This window comes from Oncorhynchus clarkii, chromosome 1 (assembly GCF_045791955.1).
Source record: "Oncorhynchus clarkii lewisi isolate Uvic-CL-2024 chromosome 1, UVic_Ocla_1.0, whole genome shotgun sequence".
NCBI lineage: Eukaryota > Metazoa > Chordata > Actinopteri > Salmoniformes > Salmonidae > Oncorhynchus > Oncorhynchus clarkii.
The window spans coordinates 41,342,886-41,362,060 of NC_092147.1; the positions used below are offsets into that span (position 1 = coordinate 41,342,886).

General features: G+C 42.3%; 1 protein-coding gene across 1 annotated transcript in view; it reads left to right on the plus strand.

Annotated features, from left to right (window-relative positions):
- LOC139407150 (UPF0606 protein KIAA1549-like) overlaps nucleotides 1-19,175 on the plus strand; it is an 85,200-nt gene that overhangs the window by 24,534 nt on the left and 41,491 nt on the right. The window contains exons 2-5 of the mRNA XM_071150639.1: nucleotides 13,530-15,848; nucleotides 16,127-16,215; nucleotides 18,526-18,685; nucleotides 18,817-18,947. Of these exons, the coding sequence (XP_071006740.1) occupies nucleotides 13,530-15,848; nucleotides 16,127-16,215; nucleotides 18,526-18,685; nucleotides 18,817-18,947 (2,699 nt within the window). The remainder of the gene's footprint in view (nucleotides 1-13,529; nucleotides 15,849-16,126; nucleotides 16,216-18,525; nucleotides 18,686-18,816; nucleotides 18,948-19,175) is intronic.

Below are 19,175 nucleotides of genomic sequence, written 5' to 3' on the forward strand. Positions count from 1 at the left end.
GTGTTGGAGAAGAAAGTAAAAGTGCAATATGTGTCATGTAAAAAAGCTAACGTTTAAGTTCCTTGCTCAGAACATGAGAACATATGAAAGCTAGTGGTTCAATATTCCCAGTTCTTCAATATTCCCAGTTAAGAAGCTTTAGGTTGTAGTTATAGGAATTATGACGCGTCGACTATTTCTCTCTATACCATTTGTATTTCATATACCTTTGACTATTGGATGTTCTTATAGGCACTTTTATTTCAGTATTGCCAGCCTAATCTCGGGAGTTGATAGGCTTGAAGTCATAAGCAGCGCAGTGCATCAAGCATTGCTAAGAGCTACTGGCAAATGCAGTAAAGTTCTGTTTGAATGAATGCTTAAGAGCCTACCACCGCTCAGTCAGACTGCTCTATCAAATATCAAATCATAGACTTAATTATAATAAACACACATAAATACCAATCGTAGAAATGAATAATGGTCAAATCCGGAAACTATCATTTCCAAAACAAAACGTTTATTCTTTCAGTGAAATACGGAACCATTCCGTATTTTATCAAACGGTGGCCACCCTAAGTCTAAATATTGCTGTTACATTGCACAACCTTCAATGTTATGTCATAATTATGTAAAATTCTGGCAAATGAATTACGGTCTTTGTTAGGAAGAAACAGTTCGCTACGAGCCAGGCGGCCCAAACTGTTGCATATACCCTGACTCTGCTTGCACTGAACGCAAGAGAAGTGACACAATTTCCCTAGTTAATATTACCTGCATTTATTTGAACTAAATATGCAGGTTTAAAAAAATATATACTTCTGTGTATTGATTTTAAGAAAGACATTGATGTTTATGGTTAGGTACATTTTGTGCAATGAATGTGCTTTTTTTGCAAATCAGCTTTTGTTAAATCATCACCCTTTTGGCGAAGTAGGCTGTGATTCGACGAGAAATGAACAGGCACCACATTGATTATTTGCAACGCAGGACAAGCTAGTTAACCTAGTAATATCATAAACCATGTGTAGTTAACTAGTGATTATGTGAAGATTGATTGTATTTTATAAGATAAGTTTAATCCAAGCTAGCAACTTACCTTGGCTCTTTTTGACGCTGCACTCGTGTAACAGGTGGTCAGCCTGCCACGCAGTCTCCTCATTGATTGCAATATAATCGGCCATAATCGGCGTCCAAAAAGGCCAATTACCGATTGTTATGAACTTGAAATCGGCCCTGATTAATCGGCCATGATGACTAATCAGTCGAACTCTAGTCTGTACAGAGTCAATGACTTTATACATTTAGGGTCAGTCACAGTGGTCATGTATTCTGACATTGTATACTCTCTGTTTAGGGCCAGAGAGCATTCCAATGTGCTCTGTTTTTTGGTTGATTCTTTCCAGTGTGTCAATTAGTTATCTTTTTGATTTATCATAATTGGGTTGCGTCTAAATGTGTTTCTGTCCTGCGGCTCTGGCTGTCTGAGGGGACTCTTCTCGAGGTTCATCTCTGTGCAGGGTGAGGGCTTTGTGGTGGAATGTGTGGGCATCACTTCCTTTTAGGTGGTTGTAGAATTGAACAGCTCTTTTTTGGATGCTGATAACCTGCGGGTATAGTCCTAAAGCATTGTTTGGGGTTTTGCGTTGTAAATAAAGTATATTTTAGCAGAATTCTGCATGCAGTCTCAATTGGGTGTTTGTCCCATTTTGTGGCCCACTTTTCTCTCGCTCTCGCTCTCACTCTCTCTCTCTCTCTGGCTATGTGTATCTCTTGTTATGTTATTAGGATGACAAGAAATGGTAGGATCAGCCATTGGCAGCACTGATAATCCTCCTGTTGTGCAGGCCACCTGCCAGCTACTCCGATGCTCAAACTGATTGAATAATTCTGTCATATGAATGGGCCTGTGTTGCTAGTAGACGTTATGATCATCTCAGCTACTCTTTCATCCACAAAGTCTTTAGAAGGAGTGAGGAGGCAGACCAATATTTGTTATGAAGACAATTTGTGTCAGTATGTAGATGTTGTGTGTTGATGCAATGAGACACCTCAAGGCCCCATCACGTGCAGCTGGAATCTCATTATTAGGGGATTTTTCATGTAAGGAATGAATTAACCTCCCACCACATTAATTCAAGAATGCTGTCAGCCTTTAATGAAATCAGGGCTTATTTCAGTGTTATTTTGTTTTAATGAAGGAATAAAAAATATAATTTAGCCAAACAGTAACCATAAAGTTGTACAGTATAATAGTCCACATTCCTTGTTGACCTTCCGTTTGAATATTATGCTAATTTAACCACAAGTTACACAAAGAAACATTGGCATAATTTGTCATATTTTGATAAAAACAGGACATTTCTTTATCAAATGTTACTTTTGAGAGCATGACTAGGCCTATTTCACAAAAGAAGTGTACTTCATCAAGCCTGTCCTATGGCACACTTCTCTTGCCAGTTCACGCACTTGACATTTGTGCTACGATGATGGGATATTTGAAGGTGTCTCTGTGCGTGCGTTCCATGCCTGGTAAATTGATGAAACCCAGTGGTGCGCAAAACGCTTGTGTTTCAGCAAGCAGGTGGCAGCGGTACTCTGTCCTGTAACCCTTTGTCCAGCCGTGCCTACTGTAATGTCAACCCAAGTCACCTGTCCGTCTGCTGGCTGTTGCGTTGTCCTCGGTCAAATTACACACTGGGCACAGATGTCAGTTCAACGTCTAGTTTTGATTTACATTTGGTTGAGTTGTCAACTAATGGGAATTCAACAACCAAAAAATCACCATGTGATTGGATTTGGGTTAAAAGTTGGGTGAAGAAAATACTAAATGTTGATTCATTTTACGTTGGTACATTTTTGCAAATACAATTACTTTTCCACGTTGATTCAACGTCATCACATAGATTGTTGGGGTTGAAATGACATGGAAACAACGTTGATTCAACCAGTTTTGCTCAGTGGGTAAAACCGTGCCTTGTTAATTATTAACATCAGCAAAACTGGGCATCATAATTCAGTTGTTTGCTAGGCTATTTCAGTTATTCATTAAGTCCATTAAGTTATGTTAGTTTCTGTACGCTTACTACCCTCTAGTCTATTTGAAGATGGGAAATGAAACTATAGAAAAACATGTGCAGTGCCTTCAGAAAGTATTCACCCTGTTGACTTAGAAAAAAACACAATTGTTACAAGGTGGGATTAAAATAAATGTTATTGTCTTTTTCTGTCAACAAGCTATACAAAATACTTGAGTGTTGTCTTTTTGTCAAGTCTAACATTTGTAAAAAATGTTTTTAAAAAAACATGTTTTTTTTAATTTTTATAAATAATAATAATGCTTAAAAAAATACTCATTTTGATTACATAAGTCAATGTTAGAATCACATTTGGCAGTGATTACAGCTGTGAGTTTGTCTGGGTAAATCTCGAAGAGTTTTGCACACCTGGATTGTACAATATTAGCAGATTATGCTTTTTTTAATTCTTCAAGCTCTGTGAAGTTGGTTGTTGAACATTGCTAGAAAGATTTTAGATTTTCGAGCAGATTTAAGTCAAAACTGTAACTAGGACACTCAGGAACATTCAATGTCTTCTTGGTAAACAACTCCAGTGTATATTTGGCCTTGTTTTAGGTTTATGTCCTTCTGAAAGGTGAATTTGTCTCCCTGTGTCTGTTGGAAAGCAGACTGAACCAGGTTTTCCTCAAGGATGTCTCTTGTGCTTAGCTCTATTCCATTTATTTTTTATAACAAACATACCCATAACATGATGTAACCACCATCATGCTTGAAAATATAAAGAGTGGTACCCAGTGATGTGTTGTGTTGGATTTGTATTCCAGACATAAAGTACATTTCTTTGCCACATTTTTTGGTGTTTTATTGCGAACAGGATGCATGTTTTGGAATATTTGTATTCTGTACAGGCATCCTTCTTTTCACTCTGTCATTTAGGTTAGTATTGTGGAGTAACTACAATGTTGTTGATCCATCCTCAGTTTTCTCCTATTACAGCCGTTAAACTATGTAACTGTTTTAAAGTCACCATGGTGAAATTCCGGCAACTTAGTTAGGAACGACTCCTGTGTCTTTGTAGTGACTGGTTGTATTGATTCACCATCTAAAGTGTAATTAAGAACTTCACCACGCTCAAAGGGATATTCAACGTCTGCTTTAGAAGAAAAAAAAGATCTACCAATAGGTGCCCTTCTTTGTGAGACATTGTAATACCTCCCTGGTCTTGGTGGTTGAATCTGTGTTTGAAATTTGCTGCTCGAGTGAGGGACCTTACAGATAGTTAGTTATATGTGTGGGGTACAGAGATGAGGTAGTCATTCAAAAATCATGTTAAAGACAATTATTGCACAGAGGCCATGCTAATTATTATGCGACTTGTTAAGCAAATCTTTTCTCCTTAATGTATACGCATTAGCATCAAATAGCCTCCACGATATGCAACTTTTCAGGGAAGTTAGGAACCAATATACCTGTGTATATTGGTTCCTAACTTCCCTGAAAAGTTGCAGTTAGGAAAGCCAAAGCCAATTCCTCCTTTGGCCACCTTTCCTTCCAGTTCTCTGCTGCCAATAACTGAAACGAATTGCAAATATCACTGAAGCTGGAGACAATGTAAGAAGTAACAATGTTTCTGTCTAATGAAGGATGCTTCTGTAGCTAGTAGCTTCCTCTCAGGCCCAGCATTAAGCAGAGGGAGAGAGGGAGGTGTCTCTACGGTGGCCTTTCTCAATAGCAAGGCTATGCTCACTGAGTCTGTACACAAAGCTTTCCTTAAGTTTGGGTCGGCCACAGTGGTCAGGTATTCTGCCACTGTGTACTCTCTGTTTAGGGCCAAATAGCATTCTAGTTTGCTCTGTTTCTTTTGTTAATTCTTTCCAATGTGTCAAGTAATTATCTTTTTGTTTTCTCATGATTTGGTTGGGTCTAATTGTGTTGCTGTCCTGGGGCTCTGTGGGGTTTGTTTGTGAACAGAGCCCCAGGAACAGCTTGCTGTTCTCCAGGTTCATCACTCTGTAGGCGATGGCTTTGTTATGGAAGGTTTGGGAATCGGTTCCTTTTAGGTGGTTGGAGAATTTAACGGATCTTTTCTGGATTTTGATAATCAGCGGGTATCGGCCTAATTCTGCTCTGCATGCATTATTTGGTGTTCTACGTTGTACACAAATGATATTTTTGCAGAATTCTGCATGCAGTCTCAAATTGGTATGTCAAATTTTATGTTCCTTTTGATGGCATAGAATGCCCTTCTTACCTTGTCTCTCAGATCGTTCACAGCTTTGTGGAAGTTACTTGTGGCGCTGATGTTTAGGCCAAGTTATGTATCGTTTTTTGTGTGCTCTAGGGCAATGGTGTCTAGATGGAATTTGTATATGTGGTCCTGGCGACAATCAATTCAAAGGACTTTATTGGCATGGGAAACATATGTTTACATTGTCGAAGCAAATGAAATAGACAATAAACAAAAGGGAAATTAACAAGGGAAACATTAGTAAACATTACACTCACAAACGTTTTTAACGTTTTATTTTTCTCGCTCTCTCACTCTCTCTCTCTCTCTGTTTGTGTGTTACTAATGGTCATCAAAAGGAGGGAGGTGTGGAGGAGTGTTACCCAGCTGCTGGGGTTCAAACGTTTGGCGCCCCGTGGCGCTGCATGCCGCCCCGTGGCGCTGCAGGCCATATGGAAGTTAGCTAGCTAGTGTACGCTCTGGAATATTCAGGCATTGAGACACTACTCATTTTCAGGACAGCCAAGGAAAAGGAACATGTTGGCCTGATTTAGGGCTGTTATGGTGACCGTATTACCGCCACACCTGTTGTTACGAGTCATGACCGCAGTCAAATTCCACGTGACCATTTAGTCACGGTAACAAGGCTTCTCCAAAACTGAGCTCTGATGCTGCTGATGGTCATTAGTATCCTACCAAACTTGCTAAGTGCCTGGTACTCAGCACTCTATTGTCCCTCTACTGAGGATAATAGCAGACGATATTGCCACTCCTATTTGCCACATCTTCAATTTAAGCCTACTAGACAGTGTGTGGCCTGGAGGGAAGCTAAAGTCATTCCGCTACCCAAGAATAGTAAAGCCCCTTTAACTGGCTCAAATAGCTGACCAATCAGCCTGTTACCAACCCTAAGTAAACTTCTGGAAAAAAATGTGTTTGAAAAGATACAATGCTATTTTACAGTAAACAAATTGACAAGAGAATTTCAGCATGCTTATAGGGAAGGACACTCAACAAGCATAGTACATACACAAATGACTGATGATTGGCTGAGAAATTGATGATAAAATGATTGTGGGGGCTGTCTTGTTAGACTTCAGTGCAGATTTTGACATTATTGATCATAGTCTACTGCTGGAAAAATGTATGTGTTATGGCTTTACACCCCCTGCTATAATGTGGATAAAGAGTTACTTTTCTAACAGAACACAGAGGGTGTTCTTTAATGGAAGCTTATCAAATGTCATCCAGTTAGAATCAGGAATTCCCCAGGGTAGCTGTTTAGGCCCCTTGATTTTTTCAATTTTTACTAACAACATGCCACTGACTGAGTAAAGCCAGAGTTTCTATGTATGCAGATGACTCAATACTATACACGTCAGCTACTACAGCGACTGAAATTACTGCAACACGTAACAAAGAGCTGCAGTTAGTTTCAGAGTGGGTGGCAAGGAATAAGTTAGCCCTAAATATTTCTAAAACTAAAAGCATTGTATTTGGAACAAAACACTCACTAAACCCTAAACCTCAACTAAATATTCTAATAAATAATGTGGAAATTGAGTAAGTTGAGATGACTAACACTAGATGTGACTAACACTAGATTGTAAACTGTCATGGTCAAAACATATTGATGCAATAGTAGCTAAGATGGGGAGAAGTCTGTCTATAATTAAGCGATGCTCTGCCCTCTTAACAACACTATCAACAAAGCAGGTTCTACAGGCCCTAGTTTTGTCGCACCTTGACTACTGTTCAGTCGTGTGGTCAGGTGCCACAAAAAAGGACTTAGGAAAATTGTAATTGGCTCAGAACAGGGCAGCATGGCTGGCCCTTGGATGTACTCAGAGAGCTAATATTAATAATATGCATGTCAGTCTCTCCTGGCTGAAAGTGGAGGCGAGATTGACTTCATCACTACTTTTATTTATGAGAGGTATTGACATGTTGAATGCACTGAGCTCTCTGTCTAAACTACTGGCACACAGCTCGGACAACCATGCATACCCCACAAGAGGTCTCTTCATAGTTCCCAAGTCCAGAACAGACTATGGGAGGCACACAGTACTACATAGAGCCATGACTACATGGAACACTATTCCAAATCAAGTAACTGGCGCAAAGCAGTAAAATTAGATTAAAAAAACAGATTATAAAAAACCTTGTGGAACAGCGGGGACTGTGAAGCAACACAAACATTGGCACAGACACATGCACACACACTCACACACACACACACACACACACACACACACACACGATAACATACGCACTATACATACACATGGATTTAGTCATGTAGATATGTGGTAGTGGTGGAGTAGGGGCCTGAGGGCACACAGTGTGTTGTAAAACCTGAGAAAGTATTGTAATGTTTTAAAATTGTATAAACTACCTTAATTTTGCTGTACCCCAGGAAGAGTAAAGCAGCAGCTAATGAGGATCCATAATGAATACAAATACAAATAATCACTCTGACGTCAATGCAAATGCAATCGAAAATCATTGCCTATGAGCTCATGTTGCGCAACATTTCTATAGGCTATGCAAGTTAACCTCTGGCACCAGTGGGACGGTAGCGTCCCACCTCGACAACAGCCAGTGAAATTGCAGGGCGCCAAATTCAAAACAACAGAAATCCCATAATTAAAATTCCTCAAACATACAAGTATTATCCACCATTTTAAAGATAAACTTCTTGTAAATCCAACCACAGTGTCCGATTTCAAAAAGGCTTTACGACGAAAGTACACTAAACTATTATGTTAGGTCAGTACCTAGTCACAGAAAAACACAGCCATTTTTCCAGCCAAAGACAGGAGTCACAAAAAGCAGAAATAGAGATACAATTAATCACCAACCTTTGATGATCTTCATCAGCTGGCACTCATAGGACTTAATGTTACACAATACATGTATGTTTTGTTCAATAAAGTTCATATTTATATCCAGAAATCTCAGTTTACATTACATTGGTTATGGTCAGAAATGCATTGTCTCAAACAAACATCCGGTGAAAGTGCAGAGAGCCACATCAAATAACAGAAATACTCATCATAAACATTGATAATCGATACAAGTGTTAAGCATGGAATTATAGATATACTTCTCCTTAATGCAACCGCTGAGTCAGATTTACGGCGAAAGCACACTTTGCGATAATGTTAGGTCAGCCACAGAAACCCATACAGCCATTTTCCAAACAAGGAGAGGTGTCACAAAAGTCAGAATAAATTAAATTAATCACTTACCTTTGATGATCTTCATCTGGTGGCACTCCCAGGTCTCCATGTTAGACAATACATGTTTGTTTTGTTCGATAATGTCCCTCTTTATGACCAAAAACCTCCTTTTTGTTCACGCATTTTGTCCAATAATCCGAATGCAGAAGGCGCGTGCACTAATTCCAGACAAAAGTTTTTTTAAATATGTTTTTTTAAAGTACAACAAAAGTTAGTTGAAACATGCCAAACGATGTTTAAAATCAATCCTCCGGTTGTTTTTGTCATAAATAATCAATAATATTTCAACCGGACAAAAGCTTTGTCAATAGGAAAAGAGAAACAAGAAAGGCGCGTTCACAATCAGGGCGCATGGCTGATGAATGGAAATTTCCACTGGCCACTGATTGAAAGTGCTGTATGTCCCTCATTTTTCAGAGTAAAAGCCTGAAACAATGCCTAAAAACTGGCCACATGTAGAGGAAGCCACAGAGCTCGTGAACTGGGTCCTAAGTCTTTGTATGGTGGATAGGCTTTCAATGGAAAAACAGCCTTTCAAAATAATAGTACTTCCTGGTTGGATTTTCCTTTGGTTTTTGCCAGCCATATCAGTTCTGTTATACTCACTGACATTATTTTAGCAGTTTTGGAAACTTTAGAGTGTTTTCTATCCAAATATACTAATTATATGCATATCCTATCTTCTGGGCCTGAGTAGCAGGCAGTTTAATTTGGGCATGCTTTTCATCCAAAATTCCGAATGCTGCCCTCTACCCTAGTGAAGTTAAGAGTTTTGATGGCCTCTATTAAAAAGAGGAGGATCCCATCGCCTTTCTATAGGCTAGGCCTACTATATTTATTTCTCAACTTTCCTAATATTAAGCACATTGCTTCACTTTACAACAGGAGTATAGCCTACCTGTCTGGCATGAAAATGAACCATGGGAAAAGCATCCTCCATTTGCTATTTAAGTGCATAGGTGCATGACAATTTTGTTTATAAATATTTTTGTTAGTGTAGGTGATGTCGGGTCCGGGTGCCACTAGTGGAGCAACCGGGGATGCCTCAGCTGCCCCGTCAGGCTGCCATGCCTTCCATGCCTTAGCCGGCTTGTCAGGTTTACAAGACCTGGTTGCCCCGCCAAGCGTCCGTTGCCGAGTATACCGAGGATGTCTCAGCTAGCTCGTCAAGCTCCCGTGCCTCAGCTGTCTCGTCAGGTTCTCAAGACTCGGTTGGCTCAGCAGGCTCCCCATGCCTCACCCGGCTCGTCAGGCTCCTGCACCTCAGCCGGCTCGTCAGGATCCCGCACCTCAGCAGAAGGGATCGGCCTGCTCCTGGTCCCCGGGATCGTCCCTCTGGTCTGCGTCATGCGCCTTGAGCCACATGTCAGGGAGGGGGTACTGTCACGTATACTCGAGCGGCGCTCGAGGTCGTCGGGCCGCTCGTTTTTATGCACACCTGTCACCATCGTCACGCGCATCAGCACCTCATCAGACTCACCTGGACTCAATCACCTGCCTGATTATCTTCCCAGCGTACATCTCCCAGCTTACATGTTACAGAACCATAGGATAGCATTTAGCATGCTTTCCTCTTAGGGGAGCCAGCCACTGTCTAGGTCTAACATATTGACTGAATGTGAGCAATGAAGGAAACCAAAGATCGAAAAGAGCACCTTGATTGAGTTCAAGTTCATCTCCACAAACAAAGTTCAGATGCATCATAGCCAGTCTAGATGTCTGAGCAGCTGTGGTTATTTGGCTGGATCTCTCACTGGTTCTTGGTAGTTTGGGTTGTATGATGATGATGTGTGTGTTTTAAGAGTTTTCCTCTATCTTTCTTTTGTATAAATAGATGTAATCTGGTACTGTGGTTGTTTTGATGTGTAGAGAGCTCGTACAGAGAGCAGAGACATGGCAGGCAGTTGCTGAGTCACTCCATATGATGAGTCTGTTTGTGGCTTGTGCTGCTAGTGATGCCTAGTCAGGGTCTGAACTCTGAAGTCCCTCTAATGTTCTCTCAAGCATGAGTCACACAGACAGTATAAAACATTTACAGTAGCATGGCATACTGAAGCCCATAGCCCGATCAAGCTCACTTCACTGCTTTAACACCCAACAGAATAGATGAAGATCCCTGTTAAGTTTACATTAGATACGCCTACGTTACAGAAGAATTACAGAAAGTCGGACCCCTTTTCTAACGTATTTTGCTTTCTCTATTGCGTCCTCTCAAATGAAACTGTGGACTCAGCGTTTTTCTATCTCGCCCATAAAATCAATAAGATCTCTTGCGAATAAGCTATGGCTACACTTTCTGAAAGGGCATGTTTTCCAGGTGTTTGATGCCGTTCCATTCCGCTCCGTTCCGGATATTATTATGAGCCGTTCTCCCCTCAGCAGCTTCCTGTTGGTTACCTGCCATGAGTTCACCTCAGTGTAAACAAAACCTGATACTCACACACTCACAGTATTCCTCCAGAAGGTTCATGTTAACAATCGACTTTCTTCAAGATACCATCTCAGTTACCATTAGGAGACCACCTCAACTCAGCTGTCTGATCCGAGAGTACACCTCTCGTCTGATGGCAGGGTAATACAGCTGTCTGATCTGCCTAGTAATCTAACTGGGATGACATACAGTACACCTCTCGTCTGATGGCAGGGTAATACAGCTGTCTGATCTGCCTAGTAATATAACTGGGATGACATACAGTACACCTCTCGTCTGATGGCAGGGTAATACAGCTTTCTGGTTCTCAAAGTTCCCTGATTCAACATCACAAGCCTCTGTTTGGACATTAAGCGCGATTCTAATGGAACATTTATAGAACACGGTTTAGAATATAAACTAGGCAAATTGATACAGCTCTTTGGAACCCGATTTGAAGGCCCACTACTATGAATTATTCAATGTGTTGTAGCGTGGTACCCATGGCTTCCCGGCAGCTCACACACAGACCCTGCCCCGGAAACACAAGCACACGCACCCACGCACATATACACACAAAACACGGGTCACACACACGTGTATTAGACTGTGACTTGTGTAATCATGGCAGTTCCCAATTAAATCATGCATGATGCTTAAGTTACGCAAGAAGCAAATTACTGAAGAAAGGCCGTTGGCACTCTCTAGCACTCTCTAGTCTGGCAAGTTAGTCAGAAACATACTGCATCAGCGAAGACGTATGGTCCATTACAGCACTTCAGTGCCCAACAAAACCCCACTCTACAAAATGACTAGAATTAGTCCTGTTAGGTTTGTGATGGCTTTTGAATATAATATACAATTGCTTGTGATGAGGGAGAATAGGGACATACGAAGGTCAAGCACCAGAAAATGTCATGGTAACTAGCTAGTTGTTCCTACTTGTGTAGCTCACTTTGGACCCTTAAACTAGAATGACCTGAGGTTTTCAGCCTGGAACATATGGTCTCCATATATCCTCATCCACACATAACATTAATTAGGCTATACAAACAACATGTATTATCATACACACAAATTAAATGATAGTACACCATCACAAAATGTGCACTGTGAGATAGCCTGACCTGTTTATTCACTGCTGTGGATCACGCTAAAGCTGTTCCATGAGGGTTCTGTGGATAACTTTATTTGTCATTGTTGTGTGCATCCAGTCACACTGGGCTGTAACAGTGTTTTGTGGTTCTGAATAGATTTTTCCATTTTACAGCCACTTTGGCAAATGATACTGCATTAGTTAGACTAGTGATTAGCCTGATGCCTGAGGCACTGTAGTGATTTTGTAGAAGTGCACAAACACAATGTTGCAGCCTATAAGTGGTATTGTACATTTTATGTAACGTTGTTGGTTGGAGTCTTTTTGCACTTAAACTGGCCTACTCAAATTAGGCTATCAGACTTAAATTGACGTTTTAGTGTGGATTTCATTACTTTTATTACGTTACAGTTGCTAGTTAGTTACCTGTCTAAAATTGTAGCATAGTCCTAATCAGTAATGTAACTTTTGGATTACTAAAATTCAGTAACATAATCTGATTACTTTTGGATTACTTTCCCCTTAAGAGGCATTACAAGAAGACAAAAAGGATCCATCAAACATATTTGGTGTGTCATCATAGTTATCTCTGACATGTGGTCAGACTCGCTCAGGTGGAACAAACTTAAACTTGCACCTTTTTTCCGATGCTGAATTGAATGTCATTGTGAAAACAGAAAGGTGTCATAATGTATTTTTTTCTCAGCACACATCCTTTCTGAATTTAAAAGTAATCCAAGAAGTAATCATTTCGTTTTTCAAAAGTATCTGTAATCTGATTACAATATTTTTGCTGGTAAAGTAACTGATTACAGTCACAGTTTTTTTGTAATCAGATTATATGTAATTGAGTAGGCCTGCTCCCCATCCCTAACCACGACAGATGAAGAATAGGCCTCAATTTTGTACCTTTAGCACCCAATAATCATCCCATAACCTTTGCTCCAGAGGTGAGGATCAGATTAGGGCCATATGGAGCCCTCCGATGATAAATGGTAATCCTATATTATGTCCTTGGGACCATTCATGATCCTTCTCATTAGTTTGTATGTTATTTATTGACAGTCACAGATCAATGTTTATTCTATGGAGAAAAGTAGCCTACTAATTAAGGCTAAAGAGCCTGGCAGAACATATTTGAGTCCTATTGATGTGATGTAGGACATGTCTATAATTATATGCCTGTGTGGAAAGAGTCACTAGGCTAAATCGGTTGACTTTATCCCGTGTTTGATTTGATCCTGCAATTTTGTTCAACATTTATAGCCTACTTTGTTCTCTGAAGAGTGATGGATGGCTTCCTTCCTGGTCATTTCCAAAGGTTGTTGTTGCCAAAACTCACTGAGCAAGAAAATGAAATGAAAAAGCTTCACTGTATATCAACAACAAGTCTTCAATGAGAATGAGATCATATTGATCTCTTAGTCCATTTGAAGAGCACGCTATTTTCCACAGTACTTTATTTCAGTGCAGTCTTAGTTAGGCTACTCACAGATAACTTATCTGATCTATAATTTGCCATGCATGTTCATGTTTGATGTTGTTTATTTTTCAGTTGACTGTTCTTCGTTGGATCCCACCGTGTTGGATGAGTTTCGGGAAGAAGCATCAAGCTGGACTGAATCACCCTCAGCCTTATTTGTTTCACACACTGAGGCCTCTGAGCACCCAGATGACACTACAACTACAGCTCTCCCTTCACCTGGTCACCTACCACCTGAATCTACACTAACACTTACTCAATGGGGTATTTCAGCTTCTCAAAACTCCAAATCATTGACTTCTAGAGATCCCCTCCCCATTGGTCCAGACCCTCTCTCCACTCCCACTTTAAGCTCCTCAGAGCCTGTGGTTGGCCTTCAGCAACAACCTAAAGGCCCTACCAGACTCTCAAGGGAGCTGAAGCTCTATGGTCCTGACTCAACCATGGCAATTTTCTCTCCAACCCTTGTTACAGTACCACACCAGAAACCTCTCGGACCACAGTCCAACAAATCCACAACACCCTTGAACCTCTCTACAGCCACCAGTTGGACTACATTGGTACAGCTCATTGTCCCAAACTCTAATGAGAGAGCTCCAGATGAACCTCCATTATTATCCCCCAGCAACCAGCAAGACGCATCAAAACAGACAACCCCTGCATTTATGACATCACTTCCTGTTGGACCCCTCGGCCAGCCTAGACTGCCTGTTGACGATCTGGTAGATGTAGAAGCCCAGTCAGACCAAGCCAGGCCAGAGTCTAAATATAATCCAGACATGTCCCAGAGTTTAGGCGATCTCTTGCTGGATCCCAAACTGCCCCTTGATCCCTCAAGTAGGTTAATCTATCTGGATCACCTTCGTCCCAGCAGTGAGCTCATGCAGAAGGGCGATGCTGCTCAGGATATCCACATGCTCCCGAAATCATCACCTGAGATGCAGCTGGCTCCCAGCTACGTGCCTTTTCTGAACCCTCACACCACGTCCTCCTCGTCCGAGCCCACCATGGTCCCTCCTGAGGACTTCTTCCCCACCAACACCATGGTGGTGGATTGGGGCTCCGGAGACTACCCGGAGACCGCGTCCTACATGGGCTTGGAAAGGGACGACTTCTCCCTGGTCACCAATCTGCCCACGGACATGTACGACCTGGAGGACTCCAACGCGGAAAGCTATGACACCTCCTTCCCCTCCAGGGTCGGCGTGTCCTTCTCCTCAATGCGTCACATGACGTCTTCACCTAGTCTCACAACAGCGGCTTACAGCTCTAGCGTCGGAAGTGTGGCCCCCACGTCCGTTCCTCTCCCTATCCATCCCTCTCCCAGTCACCCCACGCTAGCCTCAACACAAATACCAACACCTCAAGGGGATTTACCAGGAGGTTCAGATGTTGACTGGACAGATACCTTTATGGTTGAACCAACAGACCTCCTCTTACCAGACATGAATAGCCTGGAGTACTACACCATCCAGCTGACCAAGGATGACTCAGAAGAACACAGGGGCACTAACGTGACCACCACCTCCAGGCATTTCTCCCTGATGTCCATCAGCACCACGCACATCGTGGCCACCAGCACCTTCACTGTGGACCTCAGCCACATGCTCACAGCCTTCTATGGAGTGGATGGAGTGGAGGTCCAGCCTTCTGACAACACTTCCTGGATCGAAGAGTCCTCCGCTGATATCTCCAGCTCAGAGCCTCTGAATACGACCACAGCAAACACTATGGAGATGACTCCGCTGAATGTCTCAGTGCCATTCTTGGAGGCTTCAGTAGTGCAAACTCCCTCCATGGACCTCTCGTCCTCCCTGTGGGGTGTCACTGGTCAGGTATCCGGTGAATGGACGAGCCCCGTGGCCACCTCCAGTGTCGGACTGGACAACAGCTCTGTCTTAGTGTCACTGCAGCCTAGTGCTACTGCCTCGGAGACAGACATCCTGTGGTACGTCTCTCCCTCCGCCACAGAGACGGCCCTCCTCAGCACCTCTTTCGTAACTCCTGTGGTGACCACCTCTATCGCCTTCTCCCCATTTCCCGGCCAGACAGAATTACCCCCCAATGTCACCTCAGGCCCGACAGAACCAGCCACCAATGCCACCACCATCCCCCCGGTGTCAGTCATGGCTGACCAAGGCGTTGTTACTGATAGTCCTGTCACAGCAGTGACCAACGACAGCCAGACTACAGTTAGCGGTGTAGACATTTCCACAACTGATCCTGCCACAACCACCACCACTACTACTACCAGCATCACTACTGAGGCCTCTACAACCACCGCTCTGGCCACCACCACTACCCTCCTAACTACTACTAAGAGCCCACCTACAACCATAGGCCGCCAGTACCTCTGTAACGTCACCAAGCCTGTGTACTTTGTTGAAGTCGGTAAGTTGTATTACCTCTTTGTCGTATTAATATACTTTTTTAATGCAGCAACATTATGTGGAATGTCAACCTAATCAATGTTACTAAGATATAATCAAAAACTATGTCTTATCCCTTTTAGTATGAAAGTCATGGTTTTTAATGTAATGTTTTGATAATATTGTCCACTAAATGAATCTATAACATCATTTATCAATGAGAGATGAGATAATGTGAGATGAGATAATGATCTGATAATGAGATTTACTACCTATGTGTGCTTCCATCTTCCTATGCAGGTTTTCCGGCTGGGGCCACTGTTGGATATGCCAAATCCCAAGTCCGAGATGTCCTGAAGACTGAATTCAATAAGTCAGTTGAACTGCAGGTACATTATTATGCAGCATGGGGCATTTTTATTGGGCTTTATTCTTCACTTCAATACCTCATGAAAGGGATTGAGATAAGAGTGAACTGAAAAAGCAGACTTTTTCTTCAGTCTTTACATAGATAAAGTTATGTTATGCAGTGCATCTGGAAAGTATTCAGGCCCCTTGACTTTTTCTACATTTTGTTACGTTACTGCCTTATTCTAAAATTGATGTAAATTGTTTTTTTCCTCATAAATCTACACACAATACCCCATAATGACAAAGCAAAATGTTACATTTAACATTTTTGCAAATGTATTACAAAAAAAACAACTGAAATATCACATTTACATAAGTATTCTGACCCTTTACTCATTGCTTTGTTGAAGCACCTTTGGCAGCGATTACAGCATCAAGTCTTCTTGGGTATGATGCTACAAGCTTGGCACACCTGTATTTGGGGAGTTTCTCCCATTCCTCTCTGCAGATCTTCTCAAGCTCTGTCAGGTTCGATGGGGAGTGTTGCTGCACAGCTATTTTCAAGTCTCTCCAGAGATGTTCGATCGGGTTCAAGTTCGGGATCTGTCTGAGCCACTCAAAGACATTCAGAGACGTGTCCCGAAGCCACTCCTGCCTTGTCTTGGCTGTGTGCTAAGGGTCGTTGTCCTGTTGGAAGGTGACCCTTTGCCCCAGTCTGAGGTCCTGAGCGCCCTGGAGCAGGTTTTCGTCAAAGTTCTCTCAGTACTTTTCTCCGTTCATCTTTGCCTCGATCCTGACTAGTCCCTGACACTGAAAAACCTTCCCACAGCATGATGCTGCCACCACCATGCTTCACCGCTTGGCATTCAATCCAAAGAGGATTGAATTGGTTTCATCAGACCAGAGAATCATGTTTCCCATGGTCTGAGAGTCTTTAGGTCCTTTTTGGCAAACTCCAAGAAGGCTGTCATGTGCCTTTTACTGAGGAGTGGCTTCCATCTGGCCACTCTACCATAAAAGCCTGATTGGTGGAGTGCTGCAGAGATGGTTGTCCTTCTGGAAGGTTCTCCCATCTCCACTGAGGAACTCTGGAGCTCTGTCAGAGTGACCATCGGGTTCTTGGTCACCTCCCTGACCAAGGCCCTTCTCCCCCAATTGCTCAGTTTGGCTAGGTGGCCAACTATAGGAAGAGTCTCGGTGGTTCTTATCTTTTTTCATTTAAGAATGTTGGAGGCCACTTTGTTTTAAGGAACCTTCAATGCTGCATTATTCTTTTGGTACCCTTCCCCAGATCTGTGTCTCGGAACTCTACGGACAGTTCCTTCAACCTCATGGCTTGGTTTTTGCACTGACATGCACTGTCAACTGTGGGACATTATATAGACAGGTGTGTGCCTTTCCAAATCATGTCCAATCAATTGAATTTACCACAGGTAGCCTCCAATCAAGTTGTAGAAACATCTCAAGGATGCTTAATGGAAACAGGTCACCTGAGCTCAATTTTGAGTCTCATAGCAAAGGGTCTGAATACTTATGTAAATAAGGTATGTTTTTAAAAATATTTTTAATACATTTGTAAAAATGTTTAAAAACCTGTTTTCACTTTGTCGTTATGGGGTATTGTGTGTAGTTTGCTGAGGAAATAGTTTTATTTCATCAATCAGTTTTAGAATAAGGCTGTAATGTAACAAAATGTGGAAAATGTCAAGGGGTCTTAATTCTTTCTGAAGGCACTGTATATAAATGAGTCCATAATCGTGGTCTGACATGACAACTAGGGCTAACCTCAAAGTGCTGGCACTGTTGTTAGCTTTACATTAGAAAGCGCAGGCTCCCTAAGAAACCGCCTAACAGCTGCAACATGCTCTGAGTTTAATCAAGCGATAGGGAGCTGCAGCAGTGGGTATGAGGCTGTTGTGTAATGGCCCAGGTCATGTGTGTGGGGGTATAGGGATGGGACGCACCAGGAAGGACAGCCCACTTCCTGTGGACTCTTAATCTCCAGGCTCTTTGATAAACAAACCACACTAATGACTAACTGCACACCCAACACTTCATGGCCCAGCAGAGAGGCAGTGACCTCAAAAAACTGTCTACCTTTTAACGGTTTATATGCTGTACAGTGCAAAAGGAGACGGTAGTGTGCATACACATACAGTACCTCGTTGTTCATGGTGCCAGAACTGAATAAGAGATATTCAGCTGCACTTGGAGGATGGTAGAAGTTGAAAGTAAGACAGAAAGAAAGACCGAGTTGAATTGAAAGAATACATCTAAACATTAAAATAACTCTTGGTAGGAAGAGAAATTATAATTGTGTTTTTTTTTTCTTCTGTGTCTTGGTAAAGGTTGCTAAGAATCCTCCAGACTTTGTGTTCCGGGCAGTGTCGGGTCCTGTGGTGTACACGGCCATATCAGTCATCAACGCCCTGCGCCAATCAAGTCGAGGCTTCCTGTCCATCTCACACTACTGGAAGGTACCAGACCACCAGTACCAGGTCCATTCAGGTAAGAGCACTGTTTGGTATCGAACTATACAAGCTCCTTTTGAAATGGAGATTTGAATAGTGCATTCCCAGTATGTACTATGTTGTTAGTGTGTGTCTGAACGTAACTCTTCTCTTCTGTTTCCCATCCAGTGCTGCAGTTTGTGCCCAGGCACATTGACGTGCGCGTCTGCAACTTCAGCGAGCGCATTGAGAAAGGCCTGACCATGGCGTATGCCGAAGTGCGCCGGCGCTCGCAGGAGTCCACAAACTTCACTGTGGATGTAAGTGGAGACTGACTGAATACAGTTTAGCTCTCCAGTCAACTAGAACAAAGTAGAGCTTCTTCTAATGCTCTGTTATCATTAGCAGTCACTTACTCCTTCCAAGGTTTTCAACCCTAGAGTCCAACACCTTGGTACTGATTGTCTGGAATCACCCCTAATCGCAACCCATTTCTGTCAGGAACCCTTAGCTCACACATTTGTTATTTCTAAAGACCACTGGCCGTG